The 20,031-nt window shown below is 35.1% G+C and overlaps 1 protein-coding gene across 3 annotated transcripts in view; it reads left to right on the top strand.

Moving 5' to 3' along the window:
• Positions 1-20,031, top strand: part of AGTPBP1 (ATP/GTP binding carboxypeptidase 1) — a 162,087-nt gene that overhangs the window by 40,189 nt on the left and 101,867 nt on the right. For all 3 annotated transcript variants that reach the window (XM_053907839.1, XM_053907838.1, XM_053907840.1), the window contains exons 4-9: positions 3,736-3,803; positions 6,937-7,000; positions 7,440-7,586; positions 9,755-9,886; positions 12,618-12,711; positions 19,472-19,509. In XM_053907839.1, the coding sequence (XP_053763814.1) occupies positions 3,736-3,803; positions 6,937-7,000; positions 7,440-7,586; positions 9,755-9,886; positions 12,618-12,711; positions 19,472-19,509 (543 nt within the window). The remainder of the gene's footprint in view (positions 1-3,735; positions 3,804-6,936; positions 7,001-7,439; positions 7,587-9,754; positions 9,887-12,617; positions 12,712-19,471; positions 19,510-20,031) is intronic.

The raw sequence follows: 20,031 nt of genomic DNA, 5'->3' as shown, positions 1-20,031 counted from the left end.
ATAATAGCTGCTTTAAAATCCTTGCCTGTTAAATATAACATTCAGATTATTGAAAGTGTTGAGGAAAGCATGTAGCGGTATAAGAACTGGGAAGGACTTTTGAAAAAGCCAAGGGAGGAAGTATTGTCAGTAATGTTAAGTAACATAGAGAGGTCAGTTAAAATAAAGACCTTTTTGACTTGATAATAAATTACTGGCCACAACAAGAGCACTTTCAAGTGGTGGAATTAGAAGGAAGATTACAGTATGCTGTAATATGAGTGGCAAATGAAATAACGATGGGGAGTATAGAGTTTTTTTGCTGTTGTTGGAGAGAGTTTCACTGAGAAAACAAAGAAATAGAGGAAGAGGCAAGGTAAAATAAGGTTTGTTAAGTATATGGGAAAATAAAAAACAGTATGTGGGTGGAGGTTGAAGCTATAGCTTTATAAGTAGGTAGAAAGGATGGGATTCAGAATGTGGTAAAAAGGACACATCCTCTTCCAATACCCTGACTGGAAAAAGGAATGCAAAATTGTCAAGGCTTTGATACATGAGTATATGGATTTTGGTAATTGTTTATAGAGTTTCATCCATACTTAACAGATCACTTTGTCTCAATTCATTGAGGGAAATATAGATGCTGAGAGTTGGGAACAGAGGCCCAGGGATTGAGAGTCCACAGGTAGAGGACTGGTACAACGTTTGGAATAGCTGTGGGCTATGGCAGGGCAGATGGTGATGGCTGTGAGTTGAGGTAAGTGAAAACAGTAGTTTTGTGTTTCCAAATAAGGATGGAAATGGTGAATTTTTGGTACTAACAATCTTAAACTAGGAGAAGAAATTCTTATGGCATTATTTTTACTGTGATGTAGGAAAGAGAATGCACATTTTAGCATTTACTTAATTAGAAAGCTTTGTGGTGGTTAAGTCTAGACCTGATTTTACCTGAAAATAGCACTACCTTTGATGAGTTAGGAAGTTTCAGTGAAAGTGACAGTGAGACTTCCCTAATCTTTCGAAAAGAAAGAAGGAGTGTTAGGAGTCTGGGGTCTGATAGAGGGAGATCGTAGGTTAAGATTCCAGAGGTAGGACAGTTTGGGGTACGAGAATTGCAAGGGTTGATAAATTAGAGCAAAGGAGAAGGGTTTTGTTGTCAAAAAACTATGCAGCTAGGTATTTGAATCATTGACATCGAAACCTCCTTAGATTATGACAGAATCTAGAGTATAGTAAAAAACTGTATGGCACCTAGTTTTCGTTTAGCGTGTGGAATAAACTAGATGATCGTGGATGTTACAATAAGGAGAGTTTTTGGTCTTCCATGAAAGTGAAAATGTAATGGTCTGTTAGTAGAGGAGATCTCAGTCTTCTGACTATTCTGTGTGATTAATATTGAAAAATCATTTGGCTTTAGTAGTAAATCAATTGTGGGGGTCCCTGGGTGGCTCAGTCGGTTAAGTGTCTGACTTTGGCTCAGGTCATGATCTCATGGTTTGTGAGTTAGAGTCCTGCTTTGGGCTCTGTGCTGACAGCTCCGAGCCTTCAGCCTGCTTTGGATTCTGTGTCTTCTTCTCTCTCTGCCCCTTCCACACTTGTATTCTGTCTCTCAAAAATAAATAAATGTAAAAAAAAAAATAGTAAATCAGTTGTGTTATTTAAAAGGTTAAATCAAGGGTACATTGTAGATATTTAAACAATATTTATTTTATAACTCAGTGCTTACTGATGGAGGCAGCTGGCCCAGGGAAATGAAGGGTCAGCAGAGGAATCCCATACTTTTATTTTTTAAATTTTTTTAATGTTTACTTTTGAGAGAGAGAGAGAGAGAGACAGGGCATGAGTGGGGGAGGGGCAGAGAGAGAGGGAGACACAGAATTCGAAGCAGGCTCCAGGCACTGAGTTGTCAGCACAGAGCCCGAAGTGGGGCTCGAACTCACAAACCAGGAGATCATGACCTGGGTGGAAGTCGGCTGCTTAACTGAGCCATCCAGGTGCCCCATGAATCATATACTTTTTAAAAGGGAATTGAGTTTTACGAATATTTATGAGTGTTTCCTTTTTTGGTAGGTAAAGAAATTTGTCATTCTTCTAAGCATTAGTAATTATGGCAAGGGGTAAGGAGATGAACAGTCACTTATTCAAGTTTATATTTAAACAGATTGTAAGACTTCTGTAAGTTTTACAAAATTCGTTATCTGGACCCAAGATGATGCATGATAGCATGAGTTTGTTGTTTTAAAGAAAAATATGGTTTCTAATCTCCATATTTATTTTGTAGGTAGTTACTAATAGTTATTATAAATAATATTTTACTATAACTTCTCTGTAGCACATTTGTCCCTTTTTGTAATAACTTATAATTTAGAATAACCTAATTTTCAGATGGGTATCAGACTAATGAGTTTTTTCCCAAGATTTTGTGACTTGTCTACATTTTACACTTCATTTCCTTGTGAAATTGTAAATATATAATTTGTATGTGGCAGAATTATACCACGTATGGCTTTTTCGTTCTTTCACGATGCAAGTTGAACAGGATTTGCTTTGGGCAGAAGTGTGGTGTTCTAAAGGCCTAGTCTCACTTTTACCCCCTCCCCTTATCAGGGCTTCGGGGCTCATTCTGCTCTTAGACTCCTTGATCATCCCTGTGTAGAACACATTTGGTATTACCAATCTCTTGAACTTTACTATGTAATATGTGCTGTATTGAGAATGGATTATTTGTGTTCTCTTTTTAAAATCTCAAAATGTGAAAGGAATGGCATTGTCATTCTATGTTAAAAGAATTTCTGGCACTAATGTTTAGGTGTGAAACAGTTGGAGAGGGTCATCAAGTCTCTGGTACCAACAGTCCTATATAAAGGAATGATTCCTGTGGCTCTTTTAGAAATACACTAAATCAGTGAAAGACTGTAAGCTTTGGGTTCAGAAACATCCGGATCACTCAGTCTCTTACTGTTACACTTACCTGCTCAATGACATTGTACAGATTTCTTCTTTCTGAACTCAAATTTCTGGTCTGTAAAAATAGTAATTTTTCTCCTGGACAGTTAAAGTGAGTCATAAATGAAGTGATATAGGTAAAGTACATATAATTTGTGTGTGGTCTATCTAAATGTCTACCTTTCTACCTTTCTTATCTTGTCAATCAAAGGAAAAGAATCGTGGAGAAGCTCTAGAAACCTTTAAATAGAGGAAAATGTATACTGTTCCCCCTGCTCCCAATCTCAGTGAGATAAAAGGGATTATTTGGGTGATCTGATCTCCAGAGTCTTGCAGAAGCAGCTCTTCCCTAGTTTTGTATTTTTGTGTAATTCAGAATTTTAAAATAGTATTAGTTCAGTAAAAACATTTGAAAATGGTACTAGGTTTTTGTTTTCACCAATTTTGACTAAATATTTTCTAATTCTAGTCATAAAGATAATAAAGAGGCCTACCATTACTACTCCTACCTCACCTGCAGTTCTGGTATCTACACTTTACTGTTGATTTTAAGATTACAGATGGATTGATAAGGATTCATCTAGTTCATGATAGGAAATGTGATCAAATGCAAGGAAGGTCTTGTAAACTGAGATCTGGAAGTTCCCACAGAGTATAATTAGCAGTATCAGAGGGAGAAACATCTAAGAACCAATTTAGAATGTTTACTAAATCAATGGAGTCCTGTGGATTCTACATTAGCTATACAATAGAATTATATGTAATTTTTTTCTTTCATATCTTAGAAGAAAACTTTTTTATACCTTTCAGAAAAGACAAGGAGAGAAATGACAGCCAAAGGTTCTACAGGAATGGAAGTTCTGCTGTCAACCCTAGAGGTAAATCGCTGACAGGCTTTAATTAATATAACTATTAATACCAACCAGGACTGAAGGAAAAAATGTATATATGAAGTATAAAAGTTTTATTCTAGAGGTAAAGCCAATGAATGGAAGTTAGTTTTATGTTTTAAATGATCACTTGGAACGGTGGCAGAAGCATTCTAACATATATTAGGTAAACCTCTAAGTATATTCCCTGATGATTATCATGTAACCATATTTTAAATTTTAACATGCCAGTCCAGTTGGTAATAAGAAAGCATTAGCTGGAAATAAATGATTGATGTTGGAAATTCTCATTTATTGTGTTAGGTGATATATATTTGTGATTTAGTTTACTGCATGTATTGGTTGAATAACTATATTATGTTGGTAATAATTAAATTTCTATCCCAGTGTAAAATTTTTGGGTGGAACAGCAGGATATATTCAGAATCAGGATTTTAAATTTTATTCAGTGCGGTGTTAAGAGTGGGGAGTGAATACATTGTATGCTTTAAACTTACACAGTGTTATATGTCAAATTATATCTCAGTAGAGCTGGAAAAAAAAAAGAACAGGGAGTAAGTTCATGTTTTTTGGTAGGAATCACTTTCTATTCAAAATGATATGTCATTTTTCCCTAAATTGATTCATCAGTTTAGAGTAATTTCAATAAAAACATTAACAGTTTTCTTTCTAAAGTCCGATGGGAAAATAAAAAGCAAGAGTAGAAAGGACATTTCTGAAAAAGGAGAGTAATGAGAAAAGACTTGCTGCACCAAATATCAAAGAACACTATAAAATTTTAGTAATTCAGATAGCTTAGAAATTATGCATGAGTAATAGACATCAGTGTAATAGAAATTCTGGAAATAAATAAAGATCACATGGGAATTTAATATCATCTAAGAAAGGTAGCATTTTAGATCAGTGAGAAGTGGAGGGATTACTTACTAAGTGGAGCTCAGATAGATTAGTAGCCACTTAGAAAAGTGTAGCGGATCCTTACTTCCTACACCAAAGTAAGTTCTATATCCAGCAAAGATTTAAGCTTGGAAAATAAAATCATAATACTAGAGGAAGTAATGGGAGAAATCTTTAAATAATCTTTAAACAGGGAAGGCTTTTTTTTTTTATTAAAAAAATTTTTTTTTAACGTTCATTTATTTTTTGAGAGACAGAGAGAGACAAAGGTTGAGCGGGGGAGAAGCAGAGAGAGAGGGAGTCACAGAATCTGAAGCAGGCTCCAGGCTCTGAGCTGCCAGCACAGAGCCCAACATGGGGCTTGAACTCACGAACTGTGAGATCATGACCTGAGCCCAAGTTGGACGCTTAACTGACTGAGCCACCGAGGTGCCCTGGAAGGCTTTTCTAATGTAAAAAAAGACTCAGGAGTTATAAAGGAAAATATGGATAAATTCAACTCCATTAACAAAAGTACATAGGAAAAAAACACCCTAGACACTTGGCAAACTGAGGAAAAAACATTCAACTTGTGTAACTTCTTTAACATATTAAAGAAGTTTTACAAATGAGTAAGGAAAAATTAAATCAGTAACCCAATAGAAAAATGTGTAGACGTTCTGGACAGTTCCCAGGAAAAGAAACACAAATGGCACTTGAGATTGAACACCATTTGTTTTGTTTGTTTGCTTTATCACAATTTACTGAGGTCAGCAGGGGTGGGAGGTGGCAAATTACATATGGGAGACTTGTCTGGGTAAGGCCTAGACATGACAATACAACTTCCATTCAGGTTCCAATGGCCTGAGCTCAGTCACATGGCCCAAACCTAATTACAGAGGGCTGGAAAATGTGGTTTGACTGTGTACCCAGGAAGAAGATGAAATCAGTTTGCCAAATACGTAATAATATTCTGCCATAGTCCATTCTTCTTTTTAACAGATGTCTGTCTGGCCCTCTCTTCTTTCAGATTCCTCTCTAGTGAGTTGATGGTCCATTTAATATCTCCAATGCTAAGACAAGGGTTTCTGGTTAATGCATAATCCTCTAACTGGTCTAGATGTGGCCTTTTGGTTCCATTAGTCTATAAGCTAAAATGGTGAAGCAGAGACAACACTCATTCCCTTTTGGAAAGGGGAAGAGTAAGAGACTCCTGCCAGTCACTGATACACAGCACTTTTGAAATTCCTCTGTATAAACATTGTAACATTCCTCTACTTTGGGGGTGAAGAAATTCTCTAAGTAGGTCATAATTCTGCTTTATCTGTGGTTTTCTTGATCCAAGCATCGCTTTTAATAAGAGAAATGTAACCAAAGGAAAGTATTTAAACATTTTCTCTTCTTAGATTGGTTGTCCAGACTTTGGGAAATACTCTTCCACATTGTTGGTGGGAGTGTAAATTACTCCATGAAGAGCAATTTGGTAATATTCATCAAAGTAAATGCTCATATTCTTTGACCCAGAAACTCCAGGAATTCGTCCCATATGGAGATGTACTGGATTCCGTATAAACATGTACTTAATTTTTTGTTACAGTTTTTTAATAGCAAAAGATTTGAAAAATTAAATACTCCATTAGTAGGTGACTGGTTTCATAAACAATGGCATCACCATATATAATGGATTATATCCTGTAGCCCCTAAAAAAGAGTTAAGAAACCATTTGTTCATACATAAAAATATCAATGTATAGAATAGTATCCATAGGGGAATATCATTTGTGGAAATCTGTGTATACACCTCCATTTACATGGATTTCTTTTATGTGTGCACATTATCTTCGGCTGGATACACAAGCAACTGGTACTGCAGTTGCCTTCTGTGAGGGGAGCTAGGTGACTGGGTAGTCACCATATATACACTGTAGTGCCTTTCACATTTTGATTCATTTATTTGTATTTTCTGTTTGGTAGAAGATGATGAATTCAAATGACAAATGAATTCCTCTTGTAATAATGTTGGTACTAAGAAAATAATAGGTCAGATGACCTGCAAACAGTCTCCTGGGCAAGAAGAAGCTCCTGAAGTGATGAGTGGGAATAGTGGAAGCCCAAATACATTTGTTCTCAGAGAAATTGGAAGGGTCATTTGTAAAAATATATGTAGTTCACAACAGGAACAGAAAAGGTTTGGGAATCACAGATTTACAATGGTTTAATACAGCAAATAAACTATTTATTTCAGAACACGAAAGATCTTCAAACTACACTTAATATCTTAAGCATTCTTGTTGAGCTGGTGTCAGCTGGTAAGTTTTTGTTTCCTTTGGTCTAATTTCTGTTTGTAAACAGTGATCAACAATGTATTATGTGTACTTTATTTGGAATTTTTTGATACTCATATAGAGACAGTTCTGAGTATCAGAATTTGGAAGCTGAAATGTCATACTCTTACTGTTGCTTTGTTTTTGATTTGAGGGATCTTCCAGTATCCCTCAAACCACTCCAAAACCCATTTCCAGAGCCTTGAGTGTAGAATTTTGGCATCACTTTTATTTACTCCTTCTGCTGTTTTTCTAACTAAAATAGTAAATGAAATGAAAGAAAATTCGATTTTGAGGTATTTCATTTCAGAAGTCATCTCTTGAAGTATTTCTTGAATGCTAACAAGTTGTGATGTTTTTAATATGTTATGGGAGGATTTGCTGTTTAAACAATTAAAAACAATCTTTTTTTTTTTTTTTTTAGGTGGAGGTCGAAGAGCGAGTTTCTTGGTCGCCAAAGGTGGTTCACAAATATTGTTGCAGTTACTTACGAATGCTAGCAAAGAATCTCCCCAGAATGAGGAGTTAATGGTGCAGATTCATTCTATTCTTGCAAAGATTGGACCAAAAGGTAAGGGTTTCACTTGTGTGTTCATCACAGAACCATTTGTGACGTTGATTCTGTGTGCCTTGAAACTTGGTCAGTTTTGAACATCTAAAATGGTACGGCTTTTTCTCAGTCTTAGCTATGGGCTACTTTTTACAGTCAACTGCAGTAGCCTGCAAGAATGGGAGATCCTAAATTCACGAGGAATTCCTTTGCGTAGGTTGGAAAAAAGGAAGAAAAATATGTCAAAATCACAAGTGTGTCTTAGTGTATGTGTGCCTGCATTTGTATGTGTGTAAAGGACACATATAGCATGGATATTGTTGGAGCTGGAAGGAGGGAGTATGGATGGAAATGCTTTGAGGAACATGGAGGTGAAATGTGTTCACTTTTCATTAATAGTCATATTTGTACTGCACAGTCTCAGTGCTTAAAAAGCTTATGACCTAGTCAAGATCAAAAGACATATAAAATATTGTAAGACCGATTATTATAACAGTTAAGACCTGCAATATGTTAAAAAATAGAAATTGAGAAAACATGGGATTTGAAACAAAGGTGATTTAGGTTAGGTTAACAGAGAAAGGGCATCCTTGGAGTAGAACCTAAATTCAGTTTATAGTAGTCTAGCTACACAGATTAAAATGATTCTCTGAACTCTTAGTATAGCAATTTTTTAAGAGTTCTGCCATTGCCTTGTGGTGTACCTATGAGTTTTAAACTTTGAAGCTTTTGGTTAAACTGTTTATTCTAAAAAGTGTTTACATATGTGTATTCAGTGTATTATTATGTATTTCATACATATCCTTACTGTATAAATATTTAATACTTTTAACAATTGTTCCCTCAAAGCATCTCTGAGATGACTTTAATTTTCCAGTTGTCTTAAGGGCCTTAATACTTAAACAAATATTCAGTTAATGTAAGAAATATGTCAACTTTTATTTTTCCTTAACTCTCATATTTGAAGTTTAAGGGCTCCCTGCTGAGATTTTTGCTGTAAATGAGAAATAAAACAAGAAAACCTTATTTCATGATGACTATTGTTATCTCATGCTTCCTCCTTTTTTAGAGCTTTCCTTTGCTTTTCATGAAATTAAGACATTCATGAATTTATATTTGTATTTCTTTAATGTCTCTTCTAAGTTATGGTTTATTTTATTGTCTTCTGTACTTTTAAATTTGTGGTATCTCCTTTATTATTTGTACTAGTTTTCCATTTTTGTTATTCAAGGAAATTGTGCTGTAATTCTTTGAGTGACTTTCTATACTTTTTGTCCCCCCCCCCCCCCCCCCAGATGGGAGTAGTTTTTCCTCAGGAATGTTTAGTTCTTTTTGATGTAAAATTCCTGTTGTTAATGAAATAACTCTGCTTGCTGGTCCTGCTTATTTTCTGTGTTTGAAATCTTAACATTATTCTTGTTATCCAGATTGTTTCTTAGACTATTTTAATCTCTTTGTGAGAATAAAAATCCAGAACTTTTCTTTTTCTCCTTTTCTGTGTTGAATTAGATCCTTTAGAAACTTATTTGATAATATTTGCTAGATTATTTTTTACTTAAGCTGTTTATATTTTCATTAATTTATATTCTAAGTCTGAAAAATATGGTTCATATGAAATAAATAATATTGGTAATGGACATTTAGATTCTTTATAATTCTCCCTAACCTTGTGATGGTGTTCCTTTGAATAATGTATGTAGTGGAGCAGTTAATTATTCCTTTCATGACAGTCGAACTTTTTCAACCTCTGTCCCTGTGTGCTGTCCTCCCAACTTGCCCTTTTGTACTTTCTTTCAGGCCATGTTTTAAAAGTTTAAGGAATCTTTTAAAATTATGTAAGAGGGGCGCCTGAGTGGCTCATTCAGATGAACATCTAACTCTTGATTTTGGCTCAGGTCATGATCTCAGGGTTGTGGGGTCAAGCCCTTTGCCAGCCTCCTTGCAGAAAGAACTTAGAGTCTGCTTAAGATCCTCTCTCCCCTGCTTGCGCACTCCCTCTAAAAAATAAAAAAAAAATAAAAAATATACAAGAAAGCAATTCCAATTTTAGTTACTTCTGGTCAATTTTATGTGTGATAATATGAATTCATAATATAAGTTTTTAAATTTTCATTGCTTTATGACATTTTTATTTCATCCAAAAGTTATACATGGCTAAAATGTGTTTGTTCATTTTTTTTTTTTAACAGACAAAAAATTTGGAGTGAAAGCTAGAATTAATGGAGCTCTGAATATAACTCTGAATTTGGTCAAACAGAATTTGCAGAATCATCGCTTGGTTTTGCCTTGTCTTCAGCTTTTACGAGTATATTCTGCCAATTGTAAGTATTTTAGGGCTGCTTTTAGTTGACTCAGTGTTGTCAAGTTACACAAAATGCAAATGGGGAAGTACCTAAGCTCCATAAATCTCTAAAAATTGGAGACAAGAAAAGAGAATATTTAATATGACTCTTGGTAACTCCTAACCCCATGCCACAAAAGTGATAAGTGGTAGGAAGGTAAGTTGACAAAATCTTGAGAATTCTCATTTCCTGCCGTTTGTAAAAGCCTGTAGTGAAGGGGATGAATAGACAGCCTGTGGGAAGATGTGGAAGAATAGGTGAGTGTTGGCAGCTAGAAAAACTGCTGAGCCTATTTGGATTTTCACAGATGAGAGGAAAACTGAGAGGGAAAGCATGTGGTAGCATAGTCTCCTAGAGCTAATTACCTTCAGCAATCAATAAGGAAGTAGTGGAACAGAAGAAAATAGTATAGGAGCCTCTGAGGAAGCTGCAGAGAAGAGGGATCACAGAGCGAAAGCTTCCTAGCACGCACACACACACACTCTCTCACTAATATTAGGTCCCAAACCTAGGAGGTGTGAATTTTCTTTCTATTCCCTGACTATGGGATTGGAGTGGTTAACAAGACACCTTGAAATTGAAATTGTAGAGTACATGATATGATGTACATGGAGAGTACATGATTCTGCCATATCATGGCAGAATATCATTGTAGAATAATGATAGTCCAAGTGGTAGAGATGTGTGTGTGTGTTTGCGTGTATGTATAAAAATGTGCGTGTATATGTATTTGTCGATAGCTATACTTTGACACTATGGCTAAAGGTGAGCTCATAGGAAAATAGCTCTGACCACTTAAAGAATTAACACTAGATAATTTAAAAAGAACAGAAGAAAATGAATGAATTGGATTTCTAACCAAAGAAGTTAAGAGAGCAATAAACACAAGGAAAGCAGAGGAAAAAGCAGGAAAAGTACAGGAAAAAGAACACCCAGTTGATGTAAAAAATAAATTGATTGGATTAAAATAATACTGTAATAGTGATGTAATGGGGCAGATGGTAGCTATTCTGATGGTGAACATACCAAATGTATAAACTTATCAAATGATTAAGTTGTATACCTGAAGCTAATGTAACATTGTGTATCAACTACACTCAAGTAAAATTAAGAAAATAAACAGGTAAACCACCAAATACCCCAATGAAGGAAAAAAGAAGACAGGGCAGAGGTAAAATTAGAAGGGATAATGGAAAACTAGATACAGAAGAAATTAAAATAATCATACAAAACTTGAGCTTATATTTTTGGTGGCAACATACTGAATTTACCACTAGAAGGCTAGTAATGGTTTATCTATAATTTTTAAAAATCTATGTGTTCAGAGTTTAAAACGTTAGGCACAATTTTCTGGATAGGTAATTGTGTATTCTGTGTGAAACTCTGAAGTTGTTTCCTCTTTTTCCCCCACCACAGTTGCTTTGGTTGAGGTCTCATCACCTCTCACGTAGACCACAGCCTGCTAACAAATGTCTTTCTTTCTTTTTTTTTTTTTTAATATGAAATTTATTGTAAAATTGGTTTCCATACAACACCTAATGCTCATCCCAACAGGTGCCCTCCTTAATACCCATCTCCCACCCCCCATCAACCCTCAGTTTATTCTCAGTTTTTAAGAGTCTGTTATGGTTTGGCTGCCTCCCTCTCTAACTTTTTTTTTTCCTTCCCCTCCGCCATGGTCTTCTGTTAAGTTTCTCAGGATCTACATGTCTTTCAAATCTGTCTTCCCCACAGTGCTGTGGGATCTGACCTGTATTTAAAATGCATGTCTGATTGGTTGTTCCTTTTGGGCAATTCCCTGTAGTTGAACAAATTAACAACTTCTGTCTGGTATTATATCTTGCTTTTTTAAGTTTTTTAAATATTTATTTATTTTCTGGAGAGAGCACATGTGCACAGGGGAGAAGCAGAGAAAGAGGGAGAGAGAGAGAGAATTACAAGCAGGTTCCACAGGGTCAGCATGGGGCCTGACTTGCGGCTCACACTCAGGAACCACAAGATCATGCCCTGCTGAAGTTGAATGCTCAACTGACTGAGCCACCCAGTCACCCCCTGATACTGTTATCGTTTAATGTGTGACTTTATACCCGTGCTGTTCACGGACTCTGTTCTGTTTTCCGTGTTATCCCTGTCTCCAGAGACATTCCCTTACAGCAATTCCTGTCCTTGCTAGCTCCTCTTCATTGGTAAAGACTGAGCCCAGGCATCAATTTCTACAGAGATACCTTCAGTTTCATTATGGATTTGGGGCTCCACACAGGTGTAACCTAAACAGCTTACAACTCTTAGTTATTTAGAAAATAATGTAGTAATGGTTTGTTTATTGTTACTGTCATGCTCCTCTCTACTGTGTTCTCACTGTTTTTGTCCTTGAATCTCCATGACCTTGTATTTAAGAGTTCTCTAAATTTATTGAAGAAACAAACAGAGCAATTTAAAACTATTTTTTTTTGTAGTAACATTGTGTTGTTTTATATAACTTCTTTCATAATTTCCCTGCAAGGTAGTAAATAACTGCTTCCCCCTCTCCCCACCCCCACCCCCAACCAAATCTTCCCTTCAAGTGATTGGCTAAGGTGGATGTCATGAGGCCTTGAGTTCATATCTGCTACAGAACTTGTGTATGTTTTTGGCCATGTATTACCAAGAATACACATTTCTATTTATTGAGGTTTTAACATCATTTTACATTCTTTCTTCCCCCTCCTAGCTGTGAATTCAGTATCCTTAGGGAAAAATGGAGTTGTGGAGCTGCTGTTTAAAATCATTGGACCATTTAGTAAGAAGAATTCGGGTCTCATGAAGTGAGTAAATGCTTTGAGTATAAATAGAGGTCTATCTTTTGTTATTGTGGGCCTCTTCTTGATCTGCGCAACCAGCAGGTTGAGTTATATTGTATCGAGGGTCCTTTCTTAGTTCTTAGTGATTTTATTATGATAAAGATTTTTAAAATATAAAGTTTAATCTTCAAAGGTGTATCAAAATTAGAAAGCTTTAAAGTCATTGAATATAGTGTTATGGAAATTTAGATGTAGAACATTCCTAGATACTAGAAGAGGAAAAACCTCATTGACAGAGTAGCATTCATTCAGAAACATTTATTGGATGCCTACTATATCCCCTACCCAGTTTTGCAGTCTTTCAGTGACTGCATCCTTCATTCTTACAATTATCTGAACATATTTTAAATTTATACATTTCTTTTTTGTCAAAATAATGTCTTTTTTTTCTTGAGATATGTATATTCCAAGATATATATCTCTTCATTTGTAGGTCTTTCAGCCTCAAAAATGAAAGCAGTTTCCAGTTATTTGGTTATATTTAGTATTTTTTTCTTAAGCCATATTCTTTAAAAAAAATACTGAGTTTTTCAAAGGTACCTGGAGTTTATATTATATTAGAATGATTATCTTGAATTAGGTTTATTAATCACTTACTTGATTCAACAGTTATCAACATTCTGCCATTTAATCCCCCTTTATACTTTTATTTATGCTGAGGTATTTTTAAGCAAATCCCAGATGCCATTCATATATTTTATTCATATATGAAATTCAAATATATATATCTCTGTAAAAAAAATCCGAGATATTTTATCATTTTTCCCTAAATACTTCAGTATTTAACTCTACTAAATAGGGACTTAAAAAAATAACCAAAATACTAAAATCATACTCAACCAAATTATTAATTCCTTAATATAACCTAAAATCTATTCTGTGTTCATTTTTCTCCTGTTGTCTCAAAATGCCCTTTTTTTAATGGGTTTGTTTGAATCAGAATCCAAACAGGACACACACATTGTTCCTTGTCACATTTAGGAAATTTCCAAACCTACACAAAAATAGACTAGAGGAATTACAGACCTGTGCAGAACTAGAATAGGACCCTGTGATGTACCCACCACCCAGTTTCAGCAGTAACCAACATTGGCCATTTTTATCTCAGCTTTCCCTTCCTTGTTCGTTCGTTCGTTCGTTCTTTCTTTCTTTCTTTCTTTCTTTCTTTCTTTCTTTCTTTCTGTATTTTGAAGCAAATATTGGCTGTAACATTTGTTCTGTGAATTCTTTAGTATGATTATCATCAGACACAACTTTTTCCTTTTAGTGTTTCCAGAATATTGTTTCATTGTCCAGCAGTATTAATAATCCCTTAATATCATCTGATACTTCCTTTATTTAAAAAAAATTTTTTAATGTTTTTATTTATTCTTGAGACAGAGACAGAGCGTGAACAGGGAGGGGCAGAGAAAGAGGGAGACACAGAATCTGAAACAGGCTCCAGGCTCTGAGCTGTCAGCACAGAGCCTGATGCGGGGCTCGAACCCACAAACTGTGAGATCATGACCTGAGCAGAAGTTGGACACTTAACCGACTGAGCCACCCAGGCGCCCCTGATACTTTCTGATCGTCTTTGAAATGTCTTTTTTTACAGTTGACTTGTTCCAATCAGGATCCAAATAAGATCTTTACATTTTATTTGATTGCTGTGTCTCATAATCTTTAACAATCAGTAACAGTTCCCCTGTTTTTTGGTTCTGTTTTATTTATTTGTTGAAGGACCTGGGTGATGTCTTGTAGGTTGTCCCAACATTCTGGATTAAGATGACTGTATCCTGGGGTCCTTTAACATGTAGGTATATCCCTTGAATTTCCTGTAGACTGATAGAGCTAGAGGATTGATTAGATTTGGGTTCATTTTTTCTGATCAAAATGTTTCAGATGTGCTGGGTACTCTGTTTTGTACTACTTGAGATCACTGAGTTTGGGTGATGGCTCTACTTTCCACCTAATAATTTAGCAGTATTTCATGACATTGTCTAGATACATTATTTCTTTAGGGGTTGCAGAATAGTGACTTTTCTAATTTTCTCATTCTTTCTACTTTTATTAGCTATGGTTCTTTTATGAGAAAGAATTTATCCACATCAACTATTTTACCACATTTTACAAATAAGTTCAGAACATTTCCAGTCTTTCCACTCTTTTTAAATAAAGGTCAAATATTTCAGCTTTTACCCTTTTAGAAAATGGAGCTGACTGTGCATATTTAACATTCATTAAATATTGTTTGGTGGGATGTCTTAACATATTTACTTACGCAGAGATCATACACAGTCCTAGAGCATCTCATGAAATGTAACAAAACAAAGAAAATGGTTGTATCACAATTAGTAAAACCAACTTATAGAATTGGTGTAGTGTAGTGAGTGGGCTCTGGAGGCAGGCGGAACTGGATTTGCATGTCATTGACTGGCTCTAGGTACGGAGTAGGTTACCTTACTTAAACCCCGGTTTCCTGTCTGTAAATGGTAACATGGACCCCTACATCAGAAGTTTGGTTTGAGGATTTAATGAAATGATTCTTTTTTTTTCTTTTTTTTTGCTTTTTTAAATTTTTTAAATGTTTATTCTTGAGAGAGAGCACATGCGCACACATGAGCAGAGGAGGGGCAGAGAGAGAGACACACACACACACACACACACACACACACACACACACACACACAGAATCCAAAGCAGGTTCCAGGCTCTGAGCTCGCAGCACAGAGCCTGACGCAGGGCTTGAACCCACAAGCTGTGAGATCATGACCCGAGCTGAAGCAGGGCGCTCGACCGACTGAGCCACCCAGGCGCCCCGAGATGATTCTTATAATGATCACAGTGCCTATGAGTGCAGTGTAGTTAGTTTCGATAACTAATGTAGTAATGAGGGTGTGAGTGAATTTTAGTACTAAAAGTATATTCTTTATTTTTTAATTTATGTGCCATTTCTCCCCTTGACCTATAAAGTACTTTAAAAAAAAATTTTTTTTAAGGTTTATTCATTTTTCAGAGACAGAGCGTGAGCAGGGGAGGGGCAGAGAGAGGGAGACACAGAATCTGAAACAGGCTCTAGGCTCTGAGCTGTCAGCACAGAGCCCAACGTGGGGCCCGAACTCATGGACGGCGAGATCATGACCTGAGCCGAAGTCAGATGCTTAACTGACTGAGCCACCCAGGCGCTCCTAAAGTACTTTTTAATTTATCTTTTATCTCATGGTTTTGATCTCATTCTTAAAGTCTACATTAGTCTATTCTAACCAGTTACCAAATCTAATATAAAATGTTCCTAGGAGAAACAGAACATTTCACAAATGTCATTAGAATATCCAATATGGGAATATATCCAAAATTATGTAGAAATAGTGGGTATAAGCTTCTAAGCAAGGAATAGAGCTATCTAAATTATCCCTTCATTCCTTCCTGTATTTATATTTAAAAACAAAAAACAAATTTTTTACTTTATTTTTACTTTAAAAACAATAAACAATTCATTGGCTGAGCATCAGTATCTCGATGTCTTTATCATTTTTAATAATCTTAGGGTCTCTCCCTTAATTATAAAATTTTGACATATAGAACATTTGTTTTGCTGTTCTTCCTCCTCTGAAATAATGCTCCATGTTTTTAGAGGAATAAGATTAGGGTTATTATTTATGTTTGAACGGTAGTGCAGCCCTTGAGGATTTCCTTCCGTTTCCAATTTTAGGTTTTAGATATATGCACTGTTAATCCAGAAGGAAGCAACTTAGGGCGCAGTGGGTTCTTGAATGTCCCGATAAGGATTGAGCCCCTAATTTAAAGGAAATGTGACTTCATGAGAACCTGGAGCTAAAGCTTTCTTCCTTTACTGCTCCTAAAGGAATAAGCCATAGGCAGCTTTTTAAGCCATTCATTGTTGGTTGTATTATTCTGTTTGGGACATAGGAAGATTGGGAAAATACATGAAGAAGTATAAAATAGTGAAACTGAAGAATTCTAATCAGCTAACATAATACAAACTGTGCATTTCAATAAATCTGTTATTCTAAAATTCTTTTGTAAGTTTTATATTATAAATTTGTATTATATGTGTCAGAGAATTCCAGAATTTTTTTGTGCTGAAGGTTTTAAAAATAACCTTTTAAGTAACATTTTGGTAAAAACATCAAGAGGACTTTGCACTGAACTTCATAATTTCTTTTAATGTGCAGCTGTGGAACAAGCACGATGGGCTTTGGCATCAGAAAGAACTGGGTTCACATCCCAGTTTTGCCAGTATTGAAGAATAAACATGAACCCAAAACACATGTAATTTAAGGATTAGAAACTGTCAGAGACACTTTTATTTGGTTCAAAGAAAGACAGACTGTTTCTCTAACAGTACTCTAGGATTTTTATATTTTGAATAAAGACTTAACAGTAGATTAAGTCATTGCAAGTGATTGCAGCTAAGTGATTGTATTTGTTTCCTAGAACTGTTGTAACAAAGTACCTAGGACAAATTTTGTGGCTTCAAATGACAGAAATTTATGGTCTCATAGTTCTGGAGGCTGGAAGTCCACAATCACCCTTTCGGCAGGGCCACTGCTCCCTCTGAAACCTTTGTGGGAGAATCCTTCCCCGCTTTCTAGCTGGTGGTTTGTTGGCAGTCTTTGGTGTTTCTTGGCTTGTAGCTGCCGCTTTTCAATTTTGGCCTCTCTCCTCACGTGGTGTTCTCTTCTTGTGTGTCTGTCTTCAGATAGTCTCCCCTTTTCTTATAGGGGCACCAATCAGGATGGATTAAGGGCCACTACTCCAGTATGATCTCATTTAAACTAATTACACCTGCAGTGACGATGTTTCCAAATAAGGTCACGTTCTGAGGTACTGGGGGTTAGGATTTCAACATCATTTTTGGAGGAAACCAGTATTTCTGATTTCATAATTTTCTTTCTCAACAAGAGGCCTGTATTACTCATTGTTCATAGCACCTAGTTTTTATGGGAACCTAGGCACATTATATTCTGAAATCTTTGGTTTCTTTATCCATAAAATGTGCCAGTTCTATGGACCAGGATTGTTTTAAGAATTAACTAGAAAACACATATATGAGGCACCTATAATAATTTCTGGCACTTATCAGCTCTTCTTTTCTATTTTGTACTTTGTATTGGCATTTCCCTTGGAGTATCGCTTTAGTTCTGTGTTTTAATTTTGACCAATTTCAAAGCCATCCTTATTTCTGTTTTACAGTCTTGTGTACGTTTTATTATGTAATTATGAGGTTATGGAAAGTTTCTTACTGATGATTTAGTGCTATGAAAATTCAGTATGTAATTTTATAATTTTCGTTTAATTTTAACTCACCATTATGAAAACTTCACATTGTTTTGAGAAAATAACAAGTACGAATTTGTAGCATTTTTTAAAGCATATACTTTTGTTTTCCTTTTTATGAATGTCATCTTAAATAAAGCTTTATATCGTTGCTTTATTGGTGTCAATAAACCAAAGTATGGCTGCTAATGAGCATTTATTATAAATGAGCACTTACTCTGTGCCTAGTCCTAGATCATTGCGGCACATTTTACCATGAACCAGTATCCATCCTCAGTCTCCCACTCAGCTGTGCTCTTTACCTTTAAACAAATACTCTGGGCATTCCGTGTTGCCTTTACACTAATGTGTGCAGCTTTTCCCTCATTGCTTTGTTTCTGGTTTTCATTTCTTGAGTAGTTTTTTCACAGGTGTGTACATTCTATCACAGTATCTAGACTGTAAAAGTGTGGAAGAGAGAAGTTTGCTGATTTGATCCCAATGAAGAAACTGGCTACTCTGGGTGTCTAGTAGGCATTCAACAAATGCTTCATGATGAGTGACGTGCTTAAGTTTGACAAAGTGCATATTTTTATGCAAATTAATTATAGTTTTTGAAGTCTTACTAAGAGGTACTGTATGTTGTATGTAGCCTTATATTTTTAAAGTTACTGAAATCAAGTGCCAAGTTTTCAGTAACTTAGTTAAAAAAGTATTTGATTCTAGGATTTTCCACAGTGATGTTCTGTGTATTTTTAAAGCTGATTAATGGCAGTTGATTTTACTGTGTGTATTTGAGTATTTATGTTCAAAGAAAATATAAGTACTTTTAAGTTTCTGGGCAATTCCTTTGTCCTTTAATAGGCAGTAAGAGTTTTTGAGGTATTGATTAAGTTCATTATTTTCTTTGATGCCTTATGGCTGAAAAATGCTAACGTCTCATACTTATCCCCAAACCTCCCAGTTCTAAAAATATTTTACATTTGTTATCACTTTAAATATTAGGATTATTGTGTGATAGAGCTAAAATAATTTTAAGTCAGGTAACTATGAACATCTGTAGAGTTTTGTAGTTAAGAATTTTATTTGTGTTAACACTTCTTTAAAATTTTTGTGAATCAAGGCCTCTGATTCTTAATATTGCTATTTTGTGAACTGTCAGGGTCAGATACAAATACAATAATTGAGTCTGTTCATCTAATCTCTGATATAAAGACTAAAATGTTGTTAATTTTCTTCCTTAAAAATATTTTTTGGTGCTTGCCTATTAATATTTCAATCTTCCTCCTATTCGATTTTAACCTAAAGGGAGAGGTCCATACAGAGAAAGACCATATGTAATTGACTATAACAGGAATGACTTTTGGAATAGATAATAATTACTTATCTGAAAAGATGTCTGAATTTACTATTGTAGATTAATTTTACTAGTTTTGTTGTTGTTTGTGTTTTCTCACGTTGACAGGGTTGCTTTAGACACTCTTGCTGCATTGCTAAAATCAAGTAAGTTTTTAAATACTAGAAATACTAGATACTATTTTTCCAAGTATTCTATGTTAAAGAAACTCAAAATGTAGATTTAGTCTGTAGTTATAAAGCTGGTTTGTGATAATGAAATGTCAAACTTGATTTTTCATATGGTTGATTGATATATGTCCTAGCTAATGTCATTTATGTTTATTGAGCTATTATATATTATAGTTCAGTACACTTATGGAATTTTTTCAAGTACATGGGGTTCCTTTTTATAAGTTCATTATGTAAACATAAAATCTTGTCAACAGAAGAAAGTAATATGTGAATATTACCTAAGTATCATCTTTTAAAAAGTGAAGGTAACATGGTATTGAGGATATTTACTATGAAAATATTTCGAACAACTACTGTCTCTACTATATCGAACACACGATTTTCATGTAGAAACCTCATATTAGAAATTTTATTTCTATCAAATTCAAGTTTATATCATTAAAAAGTGACTTAATGTAAATTTACAGTTTACTAAATTCATTTACAAACTAAAGC

This window comes from Panthera pardus, unplaced genomic scaffold (assembly GCF_024362965.1).
Source record: "Panthera pardus isolate Hobbes unplaced genomic scaffold, ASM2436296v1 HiC_scaffold_20, whole genome shotgun sequence".
NCBI classification, from domain to species: Eukaryota; Metazoa; Chordata; class Mammalia; order Carnivora; family Felidae; genus Panthera; species Panthera pardus.
The sequence above is the reverse complement of the archived record's forward strand: the minus strand, read 5'-3'. Positions and strand labels throughout refer to the sequence as shown.